The sequence below is a fragment of the Alosa pseudoharengus genome, unplaced genomic scaffold (assembly GCF_046254945.1).
Source record: "Alosa pseudoharengus isolate Yale_2024_CS ecotype anadromous, Long Island Sound unplaced genomic scaffold, YU_APseudo_1.1 YU_APseudo_1.1_scf_4, whole genome shotgun sequence".
NCBI lineage: Eukaryota > Metazoa > Chordata > Actinopteri > Clupeiformes > Clupeidae > Alosa > Alosa pseudoharengus.
The window spans coordinates 19,886,101-19,898,378 of record NW_027468774.1 but is presented as its reverse complement, the minus strand read 5'-3'; the positions used below and the strand labels follow the sequence as shown (position 1 = coordinate 19,898,378).

The window sequence follows — 12,278 nt, the reverse complement described above, 5'->3', positions numbered from 1 at the left end:
AATCCTCTCTCGCATTCTGCCGAAGTAGGCTAGGTAAAAACGTGTTGCCTGCGATGACGAGTTTCTTCAGGCAGGACCCTTCCCTTGCCCCTTGCATTTTAAAGTCCCGATAGCCACTCCTCGACATACATTCCTTTTAACTTTTTCCACTGCTGCTAATTGCTCAATCGCTAACAATGCTCTAGCAAAATTAATAACAACTCGATTCAGAGGAGGGTGAGATCGGACAGGACAGGGGGCTATTATGCGGAGCAGTGCCCCTGCAGTCTGTGGGGGAAATACACATTGCAACCAACGGGGAAAATGTAGATTATCATAGTTACGGGTTGGCAACTTGACAATGAATGAGTGGGCCCCCTCTGGCAGTGATTTCTAGCAGAACTAGTAGTGCCCTGGCCAGAACTAAGGGGGCTGGGCACTACCGGGCCCTATGGTAATTCGAACACTGGTTACCATAACGACGATGGAGCAGAGCGCCTGCCTGTCCTCAGCTTGCATGGCTTTGAGTTACGTGAGACACCACGACATGGAGTCAACTTCAACCGATGTTAAGCCACAATCCACAGATACATTCTTTAACATTATATTTAACGGTTACTTTACCATCTATGGTGTAGAACCCAAAGTATTTCAAGACACCACATTTTAGATGAGTTGGGGACGTAGGCTAATTGTCCGCTCAGGCTGGCCGTTCTGTGCGTTATCTTTCATTGTCGAAATAGGGTGGCTGCATGGGCTCATTGTGGCTACTGGCTATAGGCCTATATTGGCTTGAATTGGTCATGAGCCCTGGATCATAGAGCACTGAATGAGATGGCAAACAATAAAATAAAACTAATCATAGACTGTAGAAATGCGCTACACAGCACTAAAAACCGAATAGTTTATTTATAGTTCGACTACGGATATTTCACGTCATGTTCGAATAAAAAGTGACAACCCTAGGCTACTCCCTGCATAGAGCATCACAGTCCCGCCCCTCCTCCGAGAGAGCTTTCCGGAAGTAAATTTCCCATTCATTTCTCCCATTGACGTTTTGGAAAAATCGAGTTTTAGAGCATGTCTTAGGCTAATCAGCTACGGCGTAACTCATAAGCATACAACATATCATTTCGAGTGAAAAAACAAATAGAAAGTCCAAAAAAAGTCAAAGGTACAAGACTGTGTACATATTTTCATTTCCGAGCGAAGGAACTACTCATCCCATAAACCACCGGGCCTCACTGAAAAATATATAAGCAGCACGAACCAGCCAACCAGCGACAGCAGCGAACCCTCTCCTCCAAACAATGATTTTTATATAGTTAATAGCAGTTATTTCAGGAATAATCGTGTAAATAATAGTGTTTTGGTATTGAATGTTATATTTACCATCGTGTATTTTATATTGTGTGTGTGAAAGCGGTTAACGTTAACGTTAGCAACATTGTGCAGGGCTTCGTATCTGACTGCCATCCTGATGCATGGACCGGTGCATGGTCTGCTCTTGGACCACCATAGTCAGTTTATTAACTTGAATTATTACACAAAATGTTCATTAAATGTACGAAGAAGTATTTCTAGGTTAATGATTGATATAGCTCGTACAGTATGAAGGCTACAGTAGCCTAGCTAATGTTAACTAGCATTACCAACCTCCCTGCAAAACTCACCACACAACTTCGTAGGTTTGATAGGTCTTGTTCCTCATGCTGGCCCATACAAAACCCACAAGCTGACCCTCGACACACAACAGTAAATAATGTGACCCGATTTAAAGTGGTTTTTACCACTTGATTTCGTCCTTGAAACTGAAATATTCACCGGCCGCGGGGCATGGACGGTTTGCTAACCATTTTACTGCAGTGTACCCGGTGGTAGCATCCAGCTTTGCTATCAGCTAGCTAGCTAGTTCAAAGGTTTAAGTTCTTAATGGGGATATACAGGGCTTTTTATGCCTCGTCTAAGTTGATGTTTCATATAAACAACAATTCATGTTCATAGAAACAACAAGGTCACTAAAACATAATATATTTCATACCTGTGTTGCAGGCTAATGTTAGCAGCATTATAATGACATTCTAATGTCTGAAAGGCTAATGATTAGCCTATTGGCTACCTGAAAAGTTAAGTGTTCAAACTAGCATTTACAGTGTTCTATTTGATGGTGTATTGGCCCTGACTAAGTTCGTGTGATATAGCCTATAAACCACAATCCTTGTTGATACAAGTACCAATGTTCGTCTAGAAAGTTTTTATTCACATTAAGATTTTCGCCATAGGCAGTAAAAGACTCCGCCATCTTGTCAATAATTTTCGCTGATTCAAGTTTCAAACTATGACTGAACGGCCTTTCCACCAATCAGAGGCATCACTGTGGGATTGTGGGATTGTTCAGGATTGTGGGTAATGAAGTACTTATCCAAGACATCGCGAATAAAAGACATTTATCTCAAAACGAGGTTAGTGCCCCGTGAACTTTTGGCGTCTATATGAGCATACACAATCGCTTAGTACAGCCATAGCTGGTTTTGAGTCTACCATGTGCAGTTAAGTTTTTATGGCTAATACCCGAATTGTCAATGGAGAAATTGCATTGAATTCTTACTTCCGGAAACTCCTGTGGGCGGGACTGTGATGCTCTATAGAGCTGGTAAGTCCCGCCCATCCACTAAACCCCCAGTGGAGTGGACCTCTAGATTGAAAAATCGTCAATGCAAGTGAATGTGAGAAAATAATTATTTTCTGGTCCCGTTTGAATTTTTAATATAATTTTTCATGTTACGAGTTTGACAGTATATTATATGATTCTTCGGCTAGCAGTTGTGGAAAAGACATAACGAGAAAGACTACATGTCGCCTGTGACGTGAGCCAGCTCTAATCGCTAACATTAGCTGAGATGCTAGTTTTTGTAACGGCAGGAATAAACACACATGGTAACAAAAATATTCGAAACATGTCTAGCTTCACTCAACACATTAACACTATGATACAGTGTGATTGTAATATTTAATAACCCTCTACATCTCGACCAACTGATGGTTGTTATGGGAAACTAGTTAGCTGTCGTCTAGCGGAAAGTTGTAGTCCACAAAGTGCTCTCACACAAAGTTTAACCGCATCAAACTTCTACCCGCTCAATTGTAGCATTCTTTACACGAAAATTTATATTAAAAATTCACAGACAACATATGTTCACATTCATGGCAAAATTCAAACGGGACCAGAAAATAATTATTTTCTCACATTCACTTGCATTAAAGATTTTTCAATCTAGAGGTCCAGCGGGATAGCGGAAAGGGCGGGACTTCGAGAGCTGACATGACTTTGGATTAAAGCCCGTGTTGCAGGTTAACCACCACTGTTGATTAATGGGTAGCCTACATAAAGCACTCAATATATGTATATCATTTTTAAAAATGTCTCCAAATGGTGTTAAATGCCAGTTTTTGTTGTTTTTAGCATTAGCGTTTTTTTTTTTGCGCAATTTGGTGATGACGTCACGTTGGGGGCTACATGATCTGCGCTTCATTCATTTCAATGCATTCCAATGGACATCACGGTTACACTTTCAACATAAAGTTTGTATATTTACACTTCAAATTTCGTCACAGCATTTATATCACAGCTACCCTATGATCTACCAATGGTAATAACGTTGCCTGATATCAATTTAGTATTTTTTCTGAATTTCGGGAGGTCTCGTTTTGGAGGGTATGTTTTACATTAATTCCTATGGGAAACGGTCGCGGTTACACTTTCAACATAAAGTTTGTATATTTACACTTTGAATTTCGTTACAGCATTTATATGACAACTACCCTATGGTCTAACAAAGGTAACAATGTCTTCCGATTTTAGTTTAATGCAATTTTCTGAATTTGAGAGGTCTTGTTATGAGGCTACATAATGCGCCTATTCAGTTCAATGCATTATGCTTATAACGTTAAGACATTTTTTTGTTACTTTCAGTGAACAGCACCGAGTGAAAGTCAATATTTTCTTTATATCTAGTGATAGTGATCATGTCGTTAGTTCAGATAAGTAGGCTACCGGGTAAACTTAGTCAGAAGATCAAAATATAAAGCATCATGATAGTGCTATAGGCTTTCCAGTCCCACCTGTGAGCCACCCCTGTTGTTGCAAACTTAGCCGCCGCCGATTAGGCTGGTCGTGTCTTCAGCATGAATATTTTCGATAACTACTCCTTGTGATTGATTGTCATTGACATTGTCAGGGTACGGGCTTACCAAAGAGGGGGATAATAAGGGCAAGTCGCAGTTTGGCAGGTGCTTGTGTGGGCTGTGCCGTCCCGATGGAAACTGCGGTGGAGCTGCTGTAACTAGGGAAGCGAGTGCGTTTTGGCCGCTGGTCGAGGAGCACCCTGCGACCAGCGTATGACATGATCTATCTAGCTACTCTGAACACTCCCTTACTCGTCTCTCTTGTTACTCTTAAGGGTCTCAAGGTGGGCTTTAGCCTCCCCAAGGTGACGTAATGCAATGCATTGTGGGGGAAAGGAAAATCACTTCAAATCGCTGTGCAATAGTACTTGCTTTTCGTATTATATTCCATTTTGTGATACCCAACAACATCAAATACAATGGATAACAGTTTAAATGTTTATTACCAAGAAGCAAATTGTGCAAATTCGTTGGAAAATGAACCCTGCAACACGGCCTTTAAGCATGTTTTAAAAATGAGTGTAGCCTAGCACCTATTACTGAACAATGCTGAAATCAAATCGGAAAAGGTGGGCTATATCTACAACGCTCAGGCGAAACCCAGTAACACTTGTTGATCGAGATGCATTCTCGCCTGTTCCGTATATAATGCGTTATCAATAGTGATTATAATAATAAAGGGAATGTAGCCTACCTCTCCCAGGTGCAATCATTATCACCTACTCCTGAACAATGCTGAACTCAAATCTCGAAACTCGCCTGTCAACACCTGATAATGCGTTATCATAATAATAATTGAAGGAATAACCTAGGCTACCTCTCGCTCTAAATACACCCATTATCACAGTGAGACATTATACATTATGAACACAAAGAGTTACTTCAAAACTTTTATTGACACGTCATAATTACAGGTTTTTGGTTCATACGTTTTGGTATGAGGCAGGTGTGAAGACTAATACAAATTTCATTGAGGACATCTGTACGCACAACTCTTTCTTACCATGACACTGCTGTGTTTAGAAAAATGTCTTTAGGCCTACTTTAAATCGCACCAATATTGCTGACCTCGCGCCACCGAGTCACTTAGCCTAATAAGCAAGTAGGCTAAGCTAGTCTCTCAGCTATACCAACAGGTGTGCTGTGTGTGTTCCGGTGGATGATAAATGGAGCGATGCGATGGGCCAACTTATCAAACTTCCCAGCAGACAGGCGAACATATTCGTGGTGCTTTTTCCTTCTCTTCCTTCTTTCAGTGCTGCACATCCCACGTTCTTCTTTTCTTCAGGCGTTTCAGGCTTTTTTTGGTGGTTGTGTCCTACTTTCAGACTCGACGTACCGCCCCCAGTTGGTGGGGCAGAGTATCACAGTTAATCCGTAGTGCGCAGGCGCTAACCTTAACGATTTAACGCACATTCAGGACAGCAGAAGTTGGAGTATTCTTCACTGTCCACGGCAAAAATGATGCACGTCTTGGACACGCGCAAATGTGACACATTTCAGGACAGCAGAAGTTGGAGTATGCTTCACTTCCACGGCAAAAATGACGTGACTTGGACACGCGCAGGACCGTACCTGAGCCTTTAGCCTAGAAATCTAGACGCACCCTAGCGGCGGCAAATTGATTTGCTCAGCCTGTACGTCTAGTAGCAAACCATAGGGATTTCTATTGGCTGACGCCGTGGACGTCATCCAATCACAGCGCTCTATTTTGTTAGAGAGTCTTAAGGCGGGCTTAACAGGTTGACGACAGTCCTGCGACGGTGAACAACAAGGAAGGTGGCTATGGCGAAGAAGAGCGGTTGTTTGAATCAGCATTGGCGTCAACTTTGGAGGAGTTGGACTTGTGCTTTTCTTTGAAAGTTGAGCAACACAATGCACTTAAGTCATTCCTTTCGAAGAAGGATGTATTTGCCGTTTTGCCGACCAGATACGGATATGGTCGTAGCCCTGGCCTATTGCATGCCTAGGCAGTTTGAAAGACAATTCTCTGCCCGCCCCTTGGATTAAGCGAGGTGAATGGGTCGATTCCAGACTATACATTTCAATGATATAGGATGGCCCGCCAGGCTATCTCCGTGTGAGAGACTTGAAAGACTGTCAGCTGACCATCGAGTGTATGATCTGATCGCTTTTGTGTTGACCCTCAATGCATTCCGGTCATTCCTGTCTCTCCTTGCCCCTCGTAGCCATCCTCAGGCGGCGACTATTCCCCGTTTCCAGCATTTTATGCCAACTATAGGCCTACCCTAATTCTCTGTTGTTCGTCCATGGAACCACTGGTCACTGCCAGTTTACTTCCTCTCACTGTCCTGCCATCTTGCCACTGAAACTATGCACCCAGATATGCGCAGCAACCTATGCAATTTTTAGTATGCTTTTTGTAATCTGTCTCTTCAAATGAGCCAATGCGCTGCTGTGACTCATGAAGCTGCCTGTTTGATGTGGTTTTATATAATTACATGGTCTGTGCGTGGCTGTGATGTTTGGTTGGTAATAACTCTCACACCTAACCTGGAATCACACACCCATCGATCTAGGCTACTGTTTGTTCAGTCATGGTGGAAGTCTATAAGAAGTGTGAAAACTTAGTAGAACAACAACAACAAAATTGAGCATATGCTTGGATGGATCTGATCTACATGTAACTGTTCCTTCCAGAGCTGGATTCCCAAGATCATTAAGAAGAGAGTGTGTACATCATTTGTGGAGGACTCCTTCAGGTACAACCTGTCATTCCTGCTATATCTGACATTTGCTTATATGTACTGTACACACATGCACTGAATGTGGATGGAAAAATCCTTTGTCTCTAACGGTCTGCTTGAGACTCACCTTTTAAAACTAAAAGTGCAAGGCAAACCAGATGACTTTAACAGAAATCAGTGCTTTAGAGCCTTCTGACCATAAACCATTGCTACACTTCGTAATTGCAGGGCTTGTTGTTGTTATAGTTGTATATAGTTGTATATTGTTGTATAACAGTAGTAATAGTAATGGTTGTTTTTTGCTGGTGTTTGTTATCATTGTTGTCCTTGAGACATGATGCTAAAAGACAAGTGTGATGTATTTCAATGGAGCCACAGTCACATCATTAATCCTATAGGCTTAGTACAGTCTTTATAAACTCCTAGTCTTTCTCTCCCTTTCTTCCTTTTCCCACAGCAATGGGGCTCTTTGTCAGTGTGGAGGGGTGCGAGAGATGCACAGTTCCATCGCCACAGGGGACTGTTTTGGGGCTGCCATCGTGAGCCAGTGGGACAGCGCCCAGCATTCCTCTGAATACCCCACAGATGCTTTTGGGGAGCTGGAGTTTGCTGGGGCGGGTAGAAGACACAGTCATGTGGGTACCCCCAGACCTCCAGCGCTTCCTCCTCCTGACCCAGCTTAGCCCTTTTACCCAGTCAGATCACAATCTCAATCCCTTTCTATGCTTCACGTCACTCAGTTATTCATACATCATTTCTGTATTCTTTTTCATTCTTTTCAGTCTCTTTGTATTCATGGGTCAGTGGCTATCTTCACATAAAGTAGCTAAAGATGCAGATGTCTCAATTTAGGCAACTCACACCTAAATCAGCATACTATGTCACATACATACATGCATGCCTTGGCTTCTGGTTTGTCTTCTTGCACTTGCCAATCTCCAACTTCCAAATCCTCGTGCTCTCTGGCTAAATTGAATTTGGTGTGACTTGATATGGAGCTTTACCACATTTTTTCTTTTAGATCAGCTATTTGGTTATTTGGTTCTTAACCTCAATTGTAAGTCATTTTAAATAACAGATCTTCCAATATATATATACAAAGCTAAACATGATTACATTGTTAACAACCACTTTTATCAATGTTCAGTCTCCATGGATATGAATTTGAGTTTTGTACCGTTATCTCTCTTACTTTTGCCTTCTGTCCTGTTTTGATGACCTCCTGTGTTCCTCCAGTCATCCTATTTACGTAAGAGATTAATAGGGATCACACGTATTTATCATTCATGTGATCTCTCACTGACTATGAAAGGCTCTTATTATGCTTTGTGTGCTTATATATAAAACTAATTACAGTGGGGACAGCCGGGGTCTAACACCATTATTTCTGGTCTCCTCTCAGTAGAACTGCACCAGCTGACATGCAGTGTAATGCCGACTTTATCTCTACGGATCAAGTGTGTAATGAAGGACATGTTGTGGGGGATTTATTTATGTCTGCTCTCCCCTCTTGTGCCACTCCCAGTTCCTGCGCCTGTCCTGTCACACGCCCCCTCAGATAGTCTACACGCTGATGACGGCCCACTGGGGGATCCCCGCCCCCAACCTGGTGGTGTCGGTGGTGGGGGGCGAGGGCCGCGAGGTGCTCAAGCCCTGGGTCAGGGAGGTGCTCCGGCAGGGCCTTGTGCGTGCCGCACAGAGCACAGGTAACCTCCTCAGCAGGACTGCCTTTCATTTAACCATAGTACACACTGCCTCCTAAACAAGCCCTGAGCTGGGAAATCTACCATCATGTTGTTGAGTTTGTTATCAAAATCCTCTGATGCAACAAATCCAGTTTTATCAGATAAAAGGCATCCCGGTAAACAAGATGAACAGAGCAGGGCAGGACAGCTCTATTTGAATCCTGTCTGTGTGTGACATTTGGATATATTCCTGAGATCTATCATCCTGCTGAGTTTACTGAAAAATACCTCTGATGCAACAAATATAGTTCAGTCAACTAAAAGTCATTAGGTGAGACTGAAAGAGTTATGTAGGGCAGATTTGCTTGAATTCTGTCTGTTTGCCAACTTTGACAAGGGGCCACTCCAGTTCAAACAGTGTTTCTATGACTAGAGGAATCTTGTCTCTGAGCCCCATGTCCCACAAGTATTCTGTGTAAATATAGTTTGGTGTAATCATAACACACTGCATTGTACACATCCTCTTTATTCCTCTGCTCTCTCTCTTTCTCTCTCTCTCTCTGTTCTTTCTCTCTATCTTCTAGGCGCGTGGATATTGACAGGCGGCCTGAGAGAAGGTGTAGGTCGCTGTCTTGGGGAGGCAGTGAGGGATCATGGAACGGCAGCCTCCTCGGTATCCCAGAACAAGATCATTGCAGTAGGCGTGGCGCCCTGGGGCCTGGTACACAACCGCCAGCAGCTTGTAAATCCACAGGTGATAACACTGTCTACACCGTCAGAATGCTCCCTTCATGCATGAGCATGTATATATCAGCTTTCACACATATGCAGACACTTATACTTTCAGTCATATTAACAGTGACACACGCACACACTCTTTCTCACACACAAACACACACATTATTCACACACACACCACACCACACATGCACACTAATTTACATTCAAATTGGCTTTAATTTCAAGCATACTGTATGTACTTGATACATAGCTTTTGGTTGACGTCTTATGTTTGTGTTCTCTCTTTGTCTTTTTTTTTTCTCTCTCTCTTTTCTCAGGGAAGTTTCCCAGCACGCTATTATGTTCAGAATACTTTACGTGATTCGCGATGTCTGGATAATAACTACCAGGCCTTTCTCCTGGTGGATGATGGGAGTGTAGGCCGCAGAGGAGGGGAGGAGGTGTTCAGAGCTAACTTCGAGGACTACATATCCCATCAGCGCACTGGGATCTGGGGTAAGAGTCTTGATAGAGGAGAGGTTAAAATGATTGTATGAAGTAGAGACTCGCTGGTCTGACTGATAAGTTAGGGTAAGCTGCCCTCTGTTGGGCATAGTTATTCTTGCACTTTTCATGTTTGTGATTGATCATGCCGCAGTGGTTTAACAAATTGTAGAAATTCAAAATATAACCTAGTGTAAAGTAGCCTATTTTTTCCAAGTGCAACATTATTTTTAGATCTCAGGTATACAAAAGAACAACATTCTTAGGTACATTAGTGATATTTGTGAATGATCTGGTGAGATTACACAAATAAACAAAATCAAATAGTGAGGAGACCTGTACCTCTGTGATGAGAAGCTCGTGAGTCTGATGATGTGATTTCCACAGGCAGTGGCAGTATTGAGATTCCAGTCTTGTGTATGTTAATATCTGGAGAGGCTTCCATGCTAGAGGTATTTCCACTTTCCATAATTGTTGATAAAACTGCATAATTGTACCACAGGACCTGAACCATTGTACCTTTCCCTCTGTATTATGATTAATTTCCACTTATGTTTTACATAAGAAACATACTGTATGTGTTATTTGTGTAATTGTTTAAAATAATTCAATGAAATAATACATTTTAATTGAAAGAATGGTCAGGATTATCACAGGGCCTTTCCGAAACTAGTCCTGATTACCGAGTGCACTCGGGTGGGAATCACCCTCACAGCTAAATGAAGTTCCCCTTGATTAGCACGTAGGGTACAGTATATTCAAGGTAATACCGCACTCAGCTTTGGGACGGACTTCACTCTGCCTTGCGGAAACAGGTTCTGACGTAGCCCACCCATGGATTCGTTTACAGGTGTACTCACATGGAACTCACATTTGTATGAAGCGTTCGTGACATGCCACATTAATTGACTGACCCTCGACAAGGGGGCATTGGTGATCACTTGGCATTGGAGGGTTTATAACACACTATAACTCAACAGTAATTGGTTTCGGATGGCCCTTAATGTGGCGGAACCTCCTTGTGAACAAGCAAACGGAGTGCAAGTGGCTAGGGAGAGGGCGAAGTAACTAGTTTCGGAAAGGCCCACAGTCTCAGTCAAGTAGCTGGTATGGTTTTCAGAGTATATATTCACATTGAGGGAATGTACAGCTAAATTTACATCATTCTGCTCAGTCATATACTTCGATGTGAACCTCACAGACATGTCTCTACTGCACAGAGAGTAGATCTGTCCCTGCGTAAGGCCACGCCGTGGCTGGTTCTTAAGGGTTCTGGTCCTGCGGCCGACCTCATCTGTGAACTCCTGGATGAGCTGTCAGTGATGCCCAAGAACCCCAAGAACCCTGCAGGCAGGGAGGTCCCAGAGGGCCCAAACATGGAGCAGAGAGAGCGCGTGCGAGAGCAGATACGAAACTTCTTCCCCGCCGAAAAAGACCTGGAGAAACTAGTGGACCGGGTGAGCATAACACACCCTGCACTGTGACTGTGTATGCAGCACCGGCTGGCTGCTTGCGTCCTTGTACTTGCCTGACTACATTTTTATGGACTTTCTCAGAACCATTTTGTCTCTCATCAGTGTCCTCTTCTCCCCCCCCCCCCCCCTCTCTCTAGGCTCTCAGCATTTTCCAGAACAAGGACCTGATTACTGTGTTCAACGAGGGATATGAAGGGGCAGATGACTTTGACACAGTCTTGCTGAAGGCCTTAGTCCGAGGTATCAATTACACACTGCAACACTAAAAGAAGTGCTCTGTGTAGTTAATCAGAGGAACAGGGGAAGTAATGATGAGAAAGACAGAGAAAGAAAGGAAATGAGGATTGAGATGGAGACAGAAGGTGACATAGTGGTGGTGAGAAAAAAAAGGACTTCCTCATAATCAGACAAAACGCAGTATTAGAGGAAACCATTTAAAGCTTAGTGACTAAAAATGTTAGGAGGGAGAGGAAAATGGAAATAACACAGCAGGAAGCCAGCAGCAAGCAAGATCTGTCTCTCTTACTGATCCACTTGCTTTATCATCAGTGATCAAACCTCACAAATAATCTGCCCAAATGTGTTTGTGCCATTGGTATTCAGCCAGCAAACGTATGTCCAGCGACGCCAGTGAGAACATTGAGGAGCTGAAGCTGGCCGTGGCCTGGAACAGGGTGGACATTGCCAAAAGCGAGCTCTTTAACGGCGACATCCAGTGGCGGGTGAGTGTATAACCACCATATCCTTTACTCACAGCCATTACATCCAGCTCCTAGTCAAATGCTTTTACTGATCTCTTCTCCTGCCTCCACTCTTCAGTACGAAGACCTGGAGGACTCCATGACGGACGCCCTGGTCAACAACAAGCCCCAGTTTGTGCGTCTCTTCACAGAGAACGGCCTGAACATCCTGGACTACCTGACCAACCGGCGCCTGGAGAGCCTGTACCAATCGCTGTCAGACAGCTCGCTGGCCTACACCCTGCTGCAGAGCAAGCTCACTGAGCGGCAGGGTGTGGCCGT

The 12,278-nt window shown here is 43.4% G+C and overlaps 1 protein-coding gene across 1 annotated transcript in view; it reads left to right on the top strand.

Moving 5' to 3' along the window:
• Positions 1-12,278, top strand: part of trpm4a (transient receptor potential cation channel, subfamily M, member 4a) — a 59,549-nt gene that overhangs the window by 38,575 nt on the left and 8,696 nt on the right. Inside the window, exons 2-11 of the mRNA XM_076265204.1 lie at positions 6,826-6,887; positions 7,330-7,507; positions 8,398-8,578; positions 9,142-9,311; positions 9,616-9,793; positions 10,169-10,233; positions 11,002-11,238; positions 11,394-11,496; positions 11,860-11,978; positions 12,076-12,278. The exon at positions 12,076-12,278 is cut by the window's right edge and continues 103 nt beyond it. Of these exons, the coding sequence (XP_076121319.1) occupies positions 6,826-6,887; positions 7,330-7,507; positions 8,398-8,578; positions 9,142-9,311; positions 9,616-9,793; positions 10,169-10,233; positions 11,002-11,238; positions 11,394-11,496; positions 11,860-11,978; positions 12,076-12,278 (1,496 nt within the window). The remainder of the gene's footprint in view (positions 1-6,825; positions 6,888-7,329; positions 7,508-8,397; positions 8,579-9,141; positions 9,312-9,615; positions 9,794-10,168; positions 10,234-11,001; positions 11,239-11,393; positions 11,497-11,859; positions 11,979-12,075) is intronic.